Consider the following 15,443-nt stretch of genomic DNA (forward strand, 5'->3'; position numbering starts at 1 on the left):
AGGGTGCTTCTTTTTCTCTGCCCCCATCCCAGGCTACCACACGATAAACCACAGAAACACAGGCACTGCAAAGAAAGGGCAGAGAATCATAAGGAGGCTGTGGCCTCGGTGGGTACCACAGAGAGAAAAGCCTGCAGAAGGCCCCTCCTGAGGTCACCTGCCGCCTCTCCAGCCTGTAGGTACATCTGCTGAGACTGAGGCAGCTTTCTGGGTCCCCGGGGAATCAACCACCCACTCCACTTCAGTTGTACCTGCAGCCGGATGCTGCTGGCAATGGGCAGGGAATAGCCATGCTTGTAGTGGAGCTGAATGTGGTTGACAAGTGTCTCGTACACACGCATGGCATGGCTGGCAGGCAAGGTGTACAGCTTGGTCTGTGGAGAGAGGGTACCAATCACCACGAGGGTAAGAGCATGCCAGGGAGATGCACCCCAGGGAGGCAGATGACCTCTCTGCAGGCTGAAGGCAGCAGCTGCCATGCTTCTCAAACATGCTCTTCTTCACCACCACCACCACCACCACGTGAGGGGTCGTCTCTCCACACATCCATGTCCATGTCATCAGGGAACTGGTTAGTAAGTTAGGAAAATCTGTCCAATGGGACCCTGTGCAGCATCAACTGAACCCCCATCCCTGCATGCCAAAGAGAGGCTCCAGATGCTACAAGGCAAAGCCAGGCCAACAAGTGTAGACCCGGCAAAGGGTTGTGTGCTGCAGGGCTATCCCCAGGTGCTAGGCCCATCATCCCACAGGAACCCCAGCCACCGACACCCTGAGCCCTCCCTGACGGGTGACAGGTGAGGCCAGGGCAAGAGTCCTTGGTGCTGCAGCAGCATGGGGTGGCAAGGCTGGGCCAGAGACTACAGGGCCACAAGCATCAGACAGGCCTTTGTGATCTCCAAGCCTTGGAGGTGAGCAGCAGGTGCTTAGAAGCCATCATTCTTTAAAAGATGACTCACACCCCACAGCTCCTTGCCTCAGAGCACACAAGACTCATCCCTGTCTCGGGCAACAGCGGGTGGGTGACTGACACAAAAATACCCGAGCTATGCAGGAGGGACATGGGGCCTCAGCCATATCCTTTGGGTGGAAGGTGGCAGAGTCTGACCCTTCACTGAGGTTGTGTGTATTTAACAAAATAAATATGACTTTTTAATTATTTTTTAAAAAGAAATGATATCAGTCTGGGCAGTTTACCTCAACCGGGAAACGGCTCAAGCCTAAAGCCAGTTGTTGGGCCTTAGGGCAGGTTCCCGAGGGAAGGCAAGGTGTTCCTTTGCCTTCCCTCTGCAGGTCAAGAAGGCTCCCGGCTCATCCAGGCCACGGGGCCATCACACCCCTTCCCTACAGGTCAGGCAGCACGCAGAACAGGCCCACGTGGATGAGACCCTAAGAGGGGCTAACTAGGTAACACTGGACACTTTGAAGCTACATGCCAGAAAATAAAAGTCCACCACACCCAGCATTGCAGGAACCTGACTGCCAGCATCTTATGAACTAGAAAAAACTTAGCCAACAGATTCACATATCACACCTACGCAATCACGACACCTGCAAAGGTACATGGCGACACTGCAAGGGTGTGAAAACCACTGATGGAGGTGGGGCGGCCAGGAGAGCCCCAACGCTGTCTTACCAGGCAAGGGCAGCCTGGGGACATTTGGGGAACCTGAGGTGGTGTGTAAGGACGAGAGTGGACATGTAGGGATATGAGAGGATATGTGGGGTGAGGGGACATGAGGGTATGGCAGGGGACATGTGGTGACAAGAAGGGACATGGGGGATGAGAGGAGACACATAGGGACATGAGAGGCCATGGCCTCAGAGACGCTCAGGAGCTGGTGGCGTGCAGGAGCACCTGAGCACCATGCTACAAGGACAGCTGTGGCTCAAGAAACATCAGAAGGTCATCTCCTGCATCCAGAAAGCACAGAACTCTCATGTGTCAGTAACAGGAAGACAGAAGCACTGTTAAAAATGGACAAAGGCTCAGAACAGACATTTCTCTAAAAAAGAAACTAGCCAATAACCATACAAAAAGATGATCAATGTTGCTAGCGTTCAGGGAAAAAACCAAACCATAGTGAGGCACCACTTCACACCCACTTGGATAGCCACAAAGAAACAGAAATAAGCCAGTCATAGAGGAACACGTCTTTAATCCCAGTGACTGACGAGGCTGAGGCAGCAGGACTGCAAGTCTGAGGCCAACCTGAGCAATTCAAGAGACTCTTGAATTTTATCTTCAAGATAAAATATAAAAAGGGATGGGGTGTAGCTCAGTGGTAAAGTGCTCTCAGATTCAATTTCCCGTACTTGGGGGGAGGGAAAAAAAAGAAAAAGAAAAAGAAACAAATAAGCTGGGTGCAGTGGCACACACACCTGTAATCCCAGCTACTGAGGAAACAGATAGGAGGATCACAAGTTCAAGGTCAGCCTGGGTAAAAGTGAGACATGCCTGTCTCCAAACCAGAAGAAAAAGAAGAAGGTGGGGGGAAGAAACAAAAGAAATGATCAGGGATATGGAAGACAATACTTTCTCTTAGATAGAAAAATCAAAATCTTACACGCAGCTGGTAGAGATGTGAAATGGCACAGTACTAGAGGAAAGCTGCCTGGCAGCTGCTCAAACATTAAATACAAACAGCATAAGACCCAGCAAGTCCACTCCTAGGGATGTACCCCAAAGAAACGAAAACGTATGTGAATACTTTTACATTACAGCAGCTTATTCACAAAAGCAAAAAGGAGGAAACAACCCAAGCTAAGCATCCATCAACAGACAGACAGATAAACAGAATGTGGACCACCCATGCAATGGGACATTAGAATGAAATCCAGGCATAACAGTGCAACCTATTAATCCCAGTGACTCAAGAGGTTGACGCAGGAGGATCACAAGTTCAAGGCAAGCCTGGGCAACTCAGTGAGAACCCATCTCAAGAAAATTTAAAAAGGGCTTGGAGGTGGCCAGGCAGTTCTGCACACCTGAAATCCCAGTGGAACAGGAGGCTGCAAGTTCAAAACCAGCCTCAGCAATTAGCAAGGCCCTAAGCAACTTACCGGGACCCTATCTCTAAATAAAAAATATAAGAAGGCCTGGGGATGTAGCTCAGTGGTTAAGCACCCCTGGATTTAATCCCTGGTACAAAAAAAAAAAAAAAAAAAAGTCTGGGGGTATAGCTCAGTGGTAGAGAATGTGCCTAGCATGCATGAAGCCCTGGATTCGATCCCTAGTACTGCAAAAAGAATTTTTTAAAAAAAGGAATGAAGGACTGACCTGCTAGAACACGAATGAACCATGAAAACATGATGCTCAATGAGAGCCAGATACCAAAGCTACATGTCGTGCAGATTCACTTATGTGAAATGCACAGAACAGGCAAATCTATGGAGACAGAAAGCAGGGGCTTTCCGGGGGCTAGAAGAGGGATGGCAACTAAGAGTTAATGGGGATGGGGTTTCTTCTGGTGTAAAATTAAATTTAAAACTGCCCAGCTCTGTGGATATGGGAAAAACCATTCAACTGTTCACTGTAAACAAGGTCTACACTATGTGAAGTCCATCCCAACAAAAACATCACGTAAATCAAAATAGCCATAGGCTGGCTTCTTCCTTGGCTGCTGTGGCAGAAACAAGGACAGGAGGTGATTCTAACTCAGACTTGGGAGCTCCACACAGACCAGAAAGTACAGGGTACAAACAACACAGAGCGTACCCCTGCCCTGCCCCTGTAGCCTCTCGTCCAGTCAGGACCTTATGCCTGCTATAACCATCGTCCCGTGACCCTGGGAGCTCACATCTCCTGGGAAACACGTCCCTGAAGAGTAGCCTCCAACTAGAGTGGACAAGAGCTGATCATGACACCCTCCCAGAAGAGGTCACTGGCAGAGCACCTACCTGAAGGATGACCAGAAGCCCCAGGACTGCAGTCTTCACATCCTCCAGGGAGGCTGAGTAGGCAGCCACATCCCTTTCTTCCAGCTCAGGAGGCAGAGAAAGGGAGCGGGCCATCACCTTTAGAGAGATCAGGACTGTGAGCCCCAGCCCACAGCTCCCTGAAGCAACCCCCATCTAGCACGTCCTACCACGAACAATTTCTTTTCAGGAAGACAGATACACTCTATACAACCAGGGGACCACTCAGATCACAAGGCACTTCCAACTTAATGGGAAAGAACACAGGCCACAGTCCCACCCCATTCCTGGGTTCTGTGCAAGTCCCCACACACCCAGCTCAGCTCCCCGGGAGCCACTAGGCAGCCATCTCCATGGCCCTGGGTAGGACTACTGCTAATCAGCAGGCAGCACAGCACAGCGTCCTGACACCACACATGTCTGCTGTGAGGGACACCCTGCCTGCAGAGATGGCCAATAGTCACGATGCACAGGACAGAGGATCAGGGGATGCCACTGCCCACAGGGCTTTGCCACAAAGGGGCACCCCGGCACTGAGTCCAGGACTCCACGCAGCTCTCACTTTTTCAACAATATCCAGCAGGCTGTTGAAGTGATGGGTGTGGCAGCCTTCCGCCAGGTCCACCAACAGCTGGGTGGCCAGCTTTCGGACTTGATGGTCTTTATCCTCAGGGATGTGCGAGAGTTGGGAGATGACCACCGAGTTAATCAGCTCCTCCTACACCAGGCACAAGTGGGAGCAGGTGAACCTCTGGCCCCACAAGCAGCGTGTGCACTTCACTGATACTGTGCATTCCAAGGCACTGACAGCAGAGCTTGCAGGGATGTCATCAGGGTCTACTGAGCCTGACTCAAGGCCTCCAGGGCCCTCTCCTGGGGCACTGCCCAGCCTGTCAGCTCAGAACACTGACTGTTGAACAGTGGCCCAGCACAGGCAGAGTTGGGGCCACAGGCTCTCAAGCAGTGAAGCCAAGGCAATGTCCCTGCTTGCTTTTTGTTATTCAGTGTCAGGATACCTCCTCTAGCATGCATGAGGCACTGGGTTCAATTCCCAGGACAAAAAAAAATACCTCCCTTGTGGAAGGCCATGTGTAAGTTGTGAGTAGGGAAATCCTGACTCACTGTGCTACTGTAGTAAGAGTGTGATGAGAGCCTTCCTAAACGCAAGTAAAAAATGCCATAGGAGGTGGCGCACACCTGTAATTCCAGTGGCTCAGGAGGCTGAGGCAGGAAGATCACAAATTCAAAACCAACCTCAGCACCTTAGCAATGCCCTTAGCAACTTAGCAAGTCGTCTCAAAATAAAAAACAAAAGGGCTTGGGATGTGGCTCAGTTGTTAGGCACCACTAGGTTCAATTTCTGGTACCAAAAAAAAAAAAAAAAGCCACAGGAACAGAACAGGGCAATGCTGATTCTGCTAAGAGGGACTTGTAAACCCAGAGGGGCTTCCTGGAAGAGGGGAAGCACCGAGCTCTGCTTCAGGGGAGGGTGGGGTTACGAGGCAGAGAGATGGCAGGGGCAGTCCAGGACAAAGAAAGGTGGACAGGGGAGGGCAGGCAGGCCTGAGAAAGTTGCATGAGCCACGGGAGGGAGGGAACCTCAGCCTGAAGTGCATTGGCAAGAAAGCGCACACTGGCATGTGCTGACATTCCTGGAAAGATGCCACCAATCTCAAGAAGATGGAATAGAGGGACAGGCACAGAAAAAAGACCCAGCAGGGCCCACAACAGACTGGCAAGGTACAAGTGATTACAAAACAAAAGGAAAACATCCCATGAGAGAGTGCTGAACTCAGACCAGAACTTTTTGGAGGTTTCAGAGTTCTGAGTGATGTCCAGACAAGAGACCCTCACTGCCTGTGTTCTCCAGCCACTGCACAGGCTGGAGGCCCAGCACAGGCCTGGCTGGGGCACACAGGTGAATGAATAAATGCCAAAGCCAGGGAGCAATAGCCTGCCACAGGGGCCAGAGGACAGGAAGTCCCAGGCAGACCCCAGCGCCAGCCTCAGAGCCCCCCAGCCCTCAGACCACAGCCTCCACACACCTCATAGAACTGCCTGTTGATGAGCAGCACAAAGGACAGCACATCCAGCACCTTGATGCGCACGGCACTGCGGGGTTCATTCCTGCGGGAGGAGAAAAGGCTGTGGGGCTGGCCAAGAGTACTAGGCCCATCCCTACAGGATCCACCCTAGGTTCATCAATATCTAGACCAAGACCCAGGAAAGTGGCAGAGAGTTCTGCCTTTCAGGAGGACATCTCTCCAGACCACCACATGAAGGCCTCACTTGAGGACCCTGTCTTACTGAAAACCAAGCTCTTTCATTCAACGAGAACCACTGCTTTCAAGAATCAGAAAGGAGAGCTCTAACATCCTAGGGGTCTAAGACCCTGGTCCCTACAAGCCCAGAAACAGTGACACAGGATGAGGACTCAGGTAGGGGCCACGGAGACTCTATTACCTGAAGAACCTCTCCATCAGTAGTTGCAGATTCTGGATCCAACCATCCTTTGCTGGGTGAATGGACTGAGCTCGGTAGGATATCAGGTTTAAGAGGGAGGACTCCTGTCAAAAGAAGACAAAGCCAGTGTCAAAAAGCCACTCTGCCCTCCAGAGATCTATCAACCTGCTACCAAGCTGCTGCCCCAGGAGAACCAAGTCAGTTCAGAAAAGACCAGCCACCTTGCAATCAGGCAGGGGGAACCACATAGGACAAGACCTCTTAGAAGCAAGAGACACGTGTCAAAACCCACAAAAAGACTTGGCAACAAGCTGTATTCCTGGCAAAATGACTGCTGCCTCCTGGGAGCAACAAGTCTCTGAAGAATCAGCCCAGAACCTTCCCCCACCCAGCTGGGAGGAAATTAATGGCTAAGGTAGCACTGAGCTTTTTTTTGTTTTGTTTTTTGTTTTAATATTTTTAGTTGTGATAATTTTGTTTTTTTATGTGGTGCTGACGATGGAACCCAGTGCCTCACACATGCTAGGCAGGCGCTCCACCACTGAGCCACAGCCCCAGTCCAGTACTGAGCTCTTTAACAGACACACACATGTTCCACTTGTTGACAATGGGCAGGCTTCCTTGCTGGGGCACAGATCCCAGGAAAGCAGGAGCCTGCCCAGCCCTTCAAACTCAGGAAATTCAGTGTGACACCTGCAGCCAGGGTACCCAGAGGGGCCCCTGCCCAACAGTACCCTTGCCTGAACCCCTGCAGGCCCCAGGGTGGGTGTCTTACGGGCCTCTGGTCTGCACAGCTCTCTACCAGCTGGAAGTATCTCTCCTGTGAGCCATGGAACTCATTCTGGTCACACAGCTCCTCCACGGTGGTCAGCAGGTCGTGGACGATGGTCCTGAGCTCTGGGCTGTCCAAGCTCTGCAGTACCAAGGTGTCATCAGAGACTGATTTTCACTGCCCTTAGGACATACCCTTGGAGTCCTCAGCTCCAGAAGAGCTACATCCAGACCCCCTCAGGCTCTGGTCATGCCACTCTGGGACATGGTCAGTCACTGCTCCTGCCTGTTCCCTACCCCAAGGAATCCTGGCTGAGCTCACACAGCCCAGCCTAGGAAGAGAGCAGGCAGGAGGTGAGAGCAGCTACAGCTTCAAATACACACATCTCTCCCAAGCTCTAGCATCTTCTTTTTTTTTTTTTTGTACTGGGACTGAACACTGAACTTAAGGGAATTCACCACTGAGCTATATCCTTAGACCTTATATTTTAAGAGAGATCTTGCTAAGTTGTGGAGGCTAATATTAAACTTGCAATCTTCCTACCTCAGTCTCCCAAGTCTCTGGGATTACAGGTATGCACCAGCCTTGCTTCAGCATCATCTAAAGCCCCAAGGTGTATGCTCTTCACCCTGCCACCCCAGGCTGAAGTGCCACCTGGCAGTCATTCATCAGCAACAGTCTACAGAGCACCTAGACCCTAAGAAGATTTGACTCAGGCCCTGCTAAGCCCCAGCTCTTCCTTCCATTGCCCCAGGCCTGGGAGAAGGCCTAGTCTGGAGCCCATGTTAGTTGCTGGCCTCGTCTCCCATGATTCCTGAATCAAGCAGCATATGTGTAGCCCTAGTATGCTTCTTAGCACCGAAGTCAGCACACTCACTAGTGCTGTCCTTCAAATTTACACCATAAGCATGGTCAGCATCCAGAATCTCTAGGAACCACCTCTAGGCCCAATCAGGCCACAGAGGTAAGCTGCCCTCTTAGCACCACTAGCCCATCCACCACACATTCCTGTCTGGGGTGAGAATAACATAACAAATCTGGAAAAACAAGACCTGACTTCACTGAAAGACAGGTTGGAACCTCCAGCATACACAGCACAGCAGGCTCTGAGACTCCAGAGAGGGGCCCAAAAGCATCCGACATCATCTGCTGGGTGACAAGCCTGCCCGTCTGGGGTCTTGGTCCTACATGGCCCACAGCCTTCACTCTTGTCTTACCTGGAGCTGCAGAAGCAGCCGTTCAATGATATTCAGCAGAATATCCCATGTCACAGCCTGGAGCTCCTTCCTGTACTTCTTGATGAGTCTGGTTATGGACAGCACGATCTCATAGGACACTACCTCATTGGGACAGGTCATGGCCTGGAATGTGGGACCAAGGAAGTACACAGGTCAGCTGCTTCTCACTCACACGCAGGAAGCACTGTCCCAAGTCGTCCTGGAGCTGAGTGTAAGACACCTTGGTGTCTTGCCATGCAGTCACAGTCAGAGCAGCAGGTAAGGACCCCAGAAAGATGTTGGTTTTGCTACACTGCTCTAGGAAGATGTTGGTCTTGCTACACTGCTCTAGAAAGATGTTGGTTTTGCTACACTGCTCTAGAAAGGTGTTGGTTTTGCTGCACTGCTCTAGTACAGTTGGGACTCACACAGGGCCCTGAAGTCCCTGCCTCCAACGGGCTTGACCTGGGCAATAATTTGAATTCTGGGTCCTGGCATACTGGCATGACAGAAACTGAGAGCTACTACCTCAGTTCCAGTGCAGATAATGAAGAAAGAACACACCCTGCACTGTGGCCACCAATAGAAGCAGGCACAGCACAATGCCTGCAGATCAGAGAGCAGGAGATTCTGTGTAACCAGATGAGATGCAGTTTATTTGAGACAGGCTCTGACTATGTTGCCAGGCTGGCTTCAAACTTGCAATCCTCCTGCCTCAGCCTCCCAAGTGGCTGGGATTACGGGCTGCACCTGGCTAAGACAAAGCTTGTCTGAGCAGCACTGCACTATGAAATGAGGCCTGGGTGATGGCTCCAGTTCACCAGGGAGCCATGAGAGAAAAATGCAAACACACAGGAAGTGCTCTGAATGACACCATGACATCAGCATCATCCAGAGAGGAGGTAAGAGTACCATCCTGACAAAAGAGGACTGTCACTAGAAAAGGATTGCTATCCCAGGGGCAACACTAAGAGAAGAAATTCATCAGAGAGAATGTTTGCTTGAGGTAAAACCTCTGAACTCTCCTAAATCTCATACCCAGATAAAAAGCAACTGACTGGATAGGCTCCTCCCCAGCCCCAGCTGGTAGGTAGGCCCCAGGTAGGTAGGCCTGTCAGGAGGGTGCCCACTCTTGCCAGTTCACTGCAGCACAAAAACCCCATTACCTCATAAAAAGATGGCAACACGGATGTTGGGGAGTTCTTGAGAGAATAGAGTCGGTGGGCTCCCCAGAGAGCCATGCCCACAAAGAACACAGCTCCTCGCAGCAGTGGGGCATCTTCCATGTACGCTCTGAAAGCATTCCCCAGAAACCAGACGTGAGCAGGGCCCCAGCCTGGCATGGAGTCCAGGGTGGACCTGGGTTCTAGTTATCCTTGCCCTTGCAGCTGGGGAAGGGCCAGAAAATGGGCAGGGAACACAGGCCAGCAGCAACAATGGCTCCTTCGTGACTCTTTCAACAGCCAAACACTGCTGATCATGCCATGAGCCATCGGTCATGCTACGTGCAGGGACACAGGGTGAGAGAAGCTTGTGACACCCACAGTCTAGTGGGAGACAGAAGCCAAAGAACCACGCACATGCAAAGCGAAGGACACTAGGGCAAAAGCTACTCAAGGAGACCAGAAAGCTGATGACCACGCCAAGGCTCAGAGAATGACAAGAGAGGCGTGGCAAAGGTCAGGGGAGATAAGAGGTGGGGCTGGGCCAACCAGGACCTTGCTCTACAGGGAGAAGAGCTGTCCTGAGAACGCTGTGGTCTCGGGCAAAGAGTGAAATTGGAATCTATTAGAAAAAGGTCTCTCGGCTCCATGTGAAGAATGTACTTCAGAGGATAAGATGGATGTGAGGGAGCAGCTGAGCAGTGATGGTAGCGGGAGCCCAGAGGACAACACGTAGCAGGGGCTACCTCGCAGGCAGAAGCAACAGGACTTGTAATGGTCTGCCTGTGGGGTGAGGGCAAGGGAGATGTCAGGTTGACACACCAAGTGTAGCCTTTTAACAGGGTGACTGAGCAAGTCACAATGGAGACATCTAGGTAGACGCAGAGGCTCTGAGTTCAATTACAAACTTTCTGATTTGTCCAACAGGAGAGGATGAGAGAACACATACCATGTGCCTAGCTTGAGTGGAAACTCCTAGAACAGCCACCAAAAAGGAACAGAAAAGCCCCAACTTTGTCCACGCCACACAAGTGTCAGCACAAGCAAGCGTCCGGCTGGAGGCTGTCCCTCAACCATCACCCAGGCCTGCCACACTTGCCTGTCTTCCATGATGCGGCACATGTTGTAGATGGCACTGTGGCCCAGGTGGGTGCCCAGGAGGTTACGCATCAGCTGGGGGACAAAACATAAATCAGAGGCATTGGCAGGTATGTATCCCAGCCCTGAAGGGGAGCCCTCTGCTTGTCTTACACAGTCAAGGTTCTGCAGGCAGCTCACCTTCATAAACACAGGCAGGAGACATCTCAAAACACACCCAAACCCCGGCCTCAGCTCAACTGCCTGGAAAAATGCCACTGAACTGCTCTTAATGGGCCACCATTGCATCACCCCAAAAATAGATGTCATTCACTGAAGACAAAATGGCCCGCCTTGTTACAACATGCACTGGGAATGGGACCTTGTCTAGAAAAGGACCTTCCAGGACCATGGTCTCAGAACCCCACCTTCCAACAAGGCTCACAGAGCTCCTTGACATTGATAGTACGACAGAGAGTGACGATGAACAAGGGGAGGCTCTCGGCTGGCAGGCAGTTGTAGCAGACCACTGCATCCAGCACCTGCAGGGAGACCTACAAGAGGGAAAAGGGGTCACACTAGTGGCCCCCAACTCCCACACTCCCCCTCACTGCCCAAACAGCCTCCTCAGAGCCACAGAGCAAGCGAGTATGTATCCTGGAGGCACTCCTGTGCTCCATTACTGTGGGGCATCAACACCACCTGCCATGATCCAAGCTACAACTCCATGACAAATGCCACCCGACTGTCCTGACTGCAGCTGAGTGGTCAAGCAGTCACCTACAGCCACACAGCCAGAGTGGCACATAGGGTATGACCCCAGAGTCTCAGCCTCCCAGAAACAAGGGTGCAATGAACTGCCCCTGAAGAAGGGAGTCACTGACCTCTATGTCCACAGAAGACACAGTACGGATGCAGAGCAGACAGATCATGCTGTGGAAAAAGTGCCAAAGTCAGTTCAGAGAGCATTTCTCCAAAGGTCTAGCATCTGATTTCATTTTTTGTCCCCTCTGAGATACTGGTTTTGTAAGCAATTCAAACTGCCTTAGAACGCCTGTTTTGTGCCAGCCCCATGCCCTGTGCTGAGTGTTCACATGAATGAGACAAAGCCATGTCACAGTGGACACCAGGGGATGTTTTGAAAAACTAACAACAAAAGGAGAGTAACCAGAGCCCCAGGAACAGAACAAGAAGGCACATCTACTTCCCATTTCTCCATTTGTTCAAGTGTTTCCTCTCCTTTACTTTGCTCTGCAGAGCCAGACTGGAGTCACAGCAGTGGGATCAAGTTCAGAATAGCACTAAGCTCTTCTCTTTTCATTTTTACACGGAACTAGGAATCAAACCCAGGGCTCTGTGCAGGCTACGCAAGTGCTCTACCACTGGGCTACACCCCAGACCTCATTCAATCTTTTGGCTTACTGAACCATTGATGCAATATATTCATCGAGGTAGCAGCTGTTGAATTTGACCAAGTTCACAAGCACCAGAAGGAATTCTGAGGTTAAGCCAACATCCATCCACTGCAGGACAAACTCCGCTGGGAAACAAGAGGAGGAGAGCAGTTTGCTGAGAAGCCAAGGACATAGTTCCTCCTCATCTCCCTTCAGGAAAATGAGTATGAATCCCATTACTGCTGGGCAGCACACCATCAGTCCCCTTGCAGCGACAGGCAGACCTCCTTACAGAGACCCAGTTCAACTCTGGGGGATTCAGCAAGCTGGCTGTGCATGGACACAAATTCACCAGCTCCAAGACTGCCCTGGGGTTGGAGCCAGGCAGCAGCAGGATAGTGTATTTAACACTCAGTGCCCAACTTCACTGCAGAGGCAGAAACATCACAGGGTGTATGTTCAGGAGGTGGGTACCTGGGCATCCCCCGACCCCATCAAGTGTTTCTAGAGGGAGACACAAGCACACACCAGCCATTTAACCTTAGATAGAAAACCTGACAGGATCCCTGTCAGCACCTGTCCTGGAGGCAGACCAGCCACTGAGGCCCATTTCTGGGCATCAGAACAGCAAAGCCTCAGTCAGTTTTACTTCCTACCCTGTTCTCTTCTCCCCACAATGGGGACATAAAGCCTTGAGACTGACCAAACCTCTACTGACTTAGTGACAGGAGGAGGTAAGCGAGGAGGGTGGGAGGTTAACCAATGATGGTGAAAACCCAGCAAGGCTTGAGAGTGAGCAAGAAACAGGACCCTGGTGCTCTGGGTGAGCAGGTTGACAGCATTCTTTCCCAAAGATAAAGATGGCCCAACACCTGCCAGCTTTGAAGGATCCTTTTAAGTCCCCAATCACTTCAAGTCAGCAGATCTGGAGTGCAGCCCAGGAATCTGTATGTCTAATAAGTTCCCCTAGAGACTCCAGACCCAGGTGAGTCCCTGGAACCACCCCCACAGAACTACAGCATGCCTCCTGGCCCAGGTCCCTCCTCATCCCAGGTTAGATTTAATCACAAGGCCATAGAAACCTTACACTCAGTGTGGCACCCACCTAGTTCTTCTTCCAAGTAGGTGATGTGTCTCCCATTGTCCGTAAGGGCCTTGAAAACTTCCAGCCTTTCATGGAGGTCTTCATTGGAGGGGTAATCCTTGATAACCCTAAAGAAGAGGGCTCTGAGGACCCCCAAGCGGTCACCCTAAAGACAAAACCATGGAGTCAGCAGAACTCTGCCAGGGCCTCCCACACAGCCAAGAAATACAGCAGACACCAATATTATGGGCCTGGTCTATGCTCTTTCCCCTGGGAACACCTTGAAAGATGGGCTGGAACATCAGTGGGCTCGGGACAGTGAACCAGACACACAGGCTGGTGTGTGTGGCTTCCTTATTTCATCAGCAAGCACACACAGCAGGGACAACACAGTTCTGCCTTCACTTGGCTCATGGCCCAGGATAGATACACGAATGCTCACATTGTGAGGACAAAGGCACTACAGCCCCAGGGGAGGTGCAGCCGGAGTGGAGGTGCCTCTTTGAGCAGTTGAGCCACAAAAGAAGAGTAATCTCTAGAGTCTTTCAGCATAAGAGGCTTGGATGCTCAAGGGCCAGCCAAGATGCCCATGGCTGAGTGCCATGAGCAGGGGATGGGACCAGGGGACTGGGAGGCAGAAGCAAGGTAACAATGGCTGTGCCAATTACTGCTCCCAACTTTCTATATGTACTACCTTGCCTTTCTTTTTTCTTTTTTTTTTTTTTTTGAGCGGTCTTGGGGATTGAACCCAGGGTTTTTTGCTACTGAGTTACATTCCCAGTTCCCCTTTTTTGAGATAGGATCTTACTAAGTTGCTGAGGCTGGTCTCCAATTTGCAATCCTCCTGTCTCAACCTCCACCTCCTAGTATGCATAACTGAACTGCCCTGTTTTATCCCCAGAAGAAGGTACAGTCACCATCCCTGTTCACAGGTCAAGTGGAAGCCCAGGTGGCTCAGACAGCAATGGTGACACTTGGTTGACCACATGTGCAATCTAGCTCCAGCACCCCTGCTGACCCCCTGGACCCCAAACCTGGTGCTCCGTCAAAGACAGGAGCCCAAACATCAGGCAGCCTGTCCAGCACTATCCATTACCTGCCCCTGCACAATGGCCTTCAGCAGAGCCAGCACTGCATGTCGAGCCTCTGGTGGCCGCTCTGGCTGCAGCAGGTCTGCAACAGTCTTCCAGAGTGCTTCCACTGCATGCTGCCACCAGCAAAGGGGGGAGAGTAGTAAGGGTGTGGTCTGTAAGGACCTGGCCATCAACGCAAGAACAGCACCATGCACAGGACAAAGCAGAACAACAGCCTCCTGACTCAGACCCAGTTCAACAGCCCACATTCCATGCACATCCTGCAGCCTGTCAGTACTCCAGGCCTCAGAGACACTTCACACTGGAGCAGGTCCCTCTAACAGGCCCCAGGTTGCAGGCTGGTGGAAGGAGGACAGCAAGCAGGCCAAGAAAAGTCCCGACTTCCCCAAGACCAGCAGGGAGACCCTTGTAGAAATGCTCAGAGTCTGGAGGAGTATCACCGGAAGCTTCAGAACCAGAAGTACAGGGTGGGCCCTAGGCCTGTGTCTGACCCAGAAACCCTGCCCCATGGCTTTCCTCCATGTGAACCTACCACTGTGGTCCACTCAGCAACAAACCCTGGTAGGAGTTGCTAAGGAAGAAGTCCATGTGGTCTGGTCTCCTGAAGTCTGCTCCTCTCACCAATTCCTACCACCATGGGGAATTCATTCCTGTCCCTAGAGTCACCAAGACTCAGCCTCCTGCAAGCCCAAGCTAGTTCAAATGTTACCTCTCCTTCCTACATGAACCGTGTCTCTAATCCCTTCACCAGGGCTTTCTCCCTTTAAGTCGGGGGCTAAAACATCTCTTAAGATTTTTTTTCTTTTTCACAGTACTAGGGATTGAACCTAGAGCCTTGCACATGCTAGGCAAGTACTCTGCCACTGAGCCATACCTCACCCCTTTCTTAGATGCTTTGTGACCAATATCCCAACCAACTCAGAATACACTGAGACCCTCACCACTTATGTCACATTCACAATACTCCTATCAATGTAACCTGAGCTGCAACACAGATGCTGAGCCTGTGGACCATCCCAGCCTATTCACATGATGTTCCATACCTACAGGGGCAACTTTCTGAATAAGGGTGGCTGCTTTTTACATTGATCCTTGGTGACATGCAGCTTACATGTCTCAGATGATCTGTTGAAGATGTAGCCATCACTTCCCTTAGCAAATGAGTCCCTTACTGAGTCTCACCCACAAACAATGGGCAAGGCCAAGGAGCTCTAGAGTGCTCTACAGCTACCCTGACCCCCAGAATGACAACCACCCACTC

General features: G+C 51.4%; 1 protein-coding gene across 10 annotated transcripts in view; it reads right to left on the bottom strand.

The window, feature by feature from the left end:
* The window catches only part of Tsc2 (TSC complex subunit 2), a 34,311-nt gene that overhangs the window by 16,488 nt on the left and 2,380 nt on the right, over positions 1 to 15,443 (bottom strand). For all 10 annotated transcript variants that reach the window (XR_007106068.1, XM_047533069.1, XM_047533068.1 and 7 more), the window contains exons 4-17: positions 14,185 to 14,295; positions 13,110 to 13,254; positions 12,033 to 12,150; positions 11,495 to 11,543; positions 11,039 to 11,164; positions 10,633 to 10,706; positions 9,537 to 9,663; positions 8,371 to 8,514; positions 7,157 to 7,294; positions 6,382 to 6,485; positions 5,964 to 6,045; positions 4,481 to 4,636; positions 3,901 to 4,017; positions 252 to 374 (exon numbers count right to left, since the gene is read on the bottom strand). Coding sequence is in view for 9 of the 10 variants with exons in the window: in XM_047533069.1 (XP_047389025.1) it covers positions 252 to 374; positions 3,901 to 4,017; positions 4,481 to 4,636; positions 5,964 to 6,045; positions 6,382 to 6,485; positions 7,157 to 7,294; positions 8,371 to 8,514; positions 9,537 to 9,663; positions 10,633 to 10,706; positions 11,039 to 11,164; positions 11,495 to 11,543; positions 12,033 to 12,150; positions 13,110 to 13,254; positions 14,185 to 14,295 (1,614 nt within the window). In the remaining variant the exon portion in view is untranslated. The remainder of the gene's footprint in view (positions 1 to 251; positions 375 to 3,900; positions 4,018 to 4,480; positions 4,637 to 5,963; positions 6,046 to 6,381; positions 6,486 to 7,156; positions 7,295 to 8,370; positions 8,515 to 9,536; positions 9,664 to 10,632; positions 10,707 to 11,038; positions 11,165 to 11,494; positions 11,544 to 12,032; positions 12,151 to 13,109; positions 13,255 to 14,184; positions 14,296 to 15,443) is intronic.

The sequence above is a fragment of the Sciurus carolinensis genome, chromosome 18 (assembly GCF_902686445.1).
Source record: "Sciurus carolinensis chromosome 18, mSciCar1.2, whole genome shotgun sequence".
Classification (NCBI taxonomy): Eukaryota; Metazoa; Chordata; class Mammalia; order Rodentia; family Sciuridae; genus Sciurus; species Sciurus carolinensis.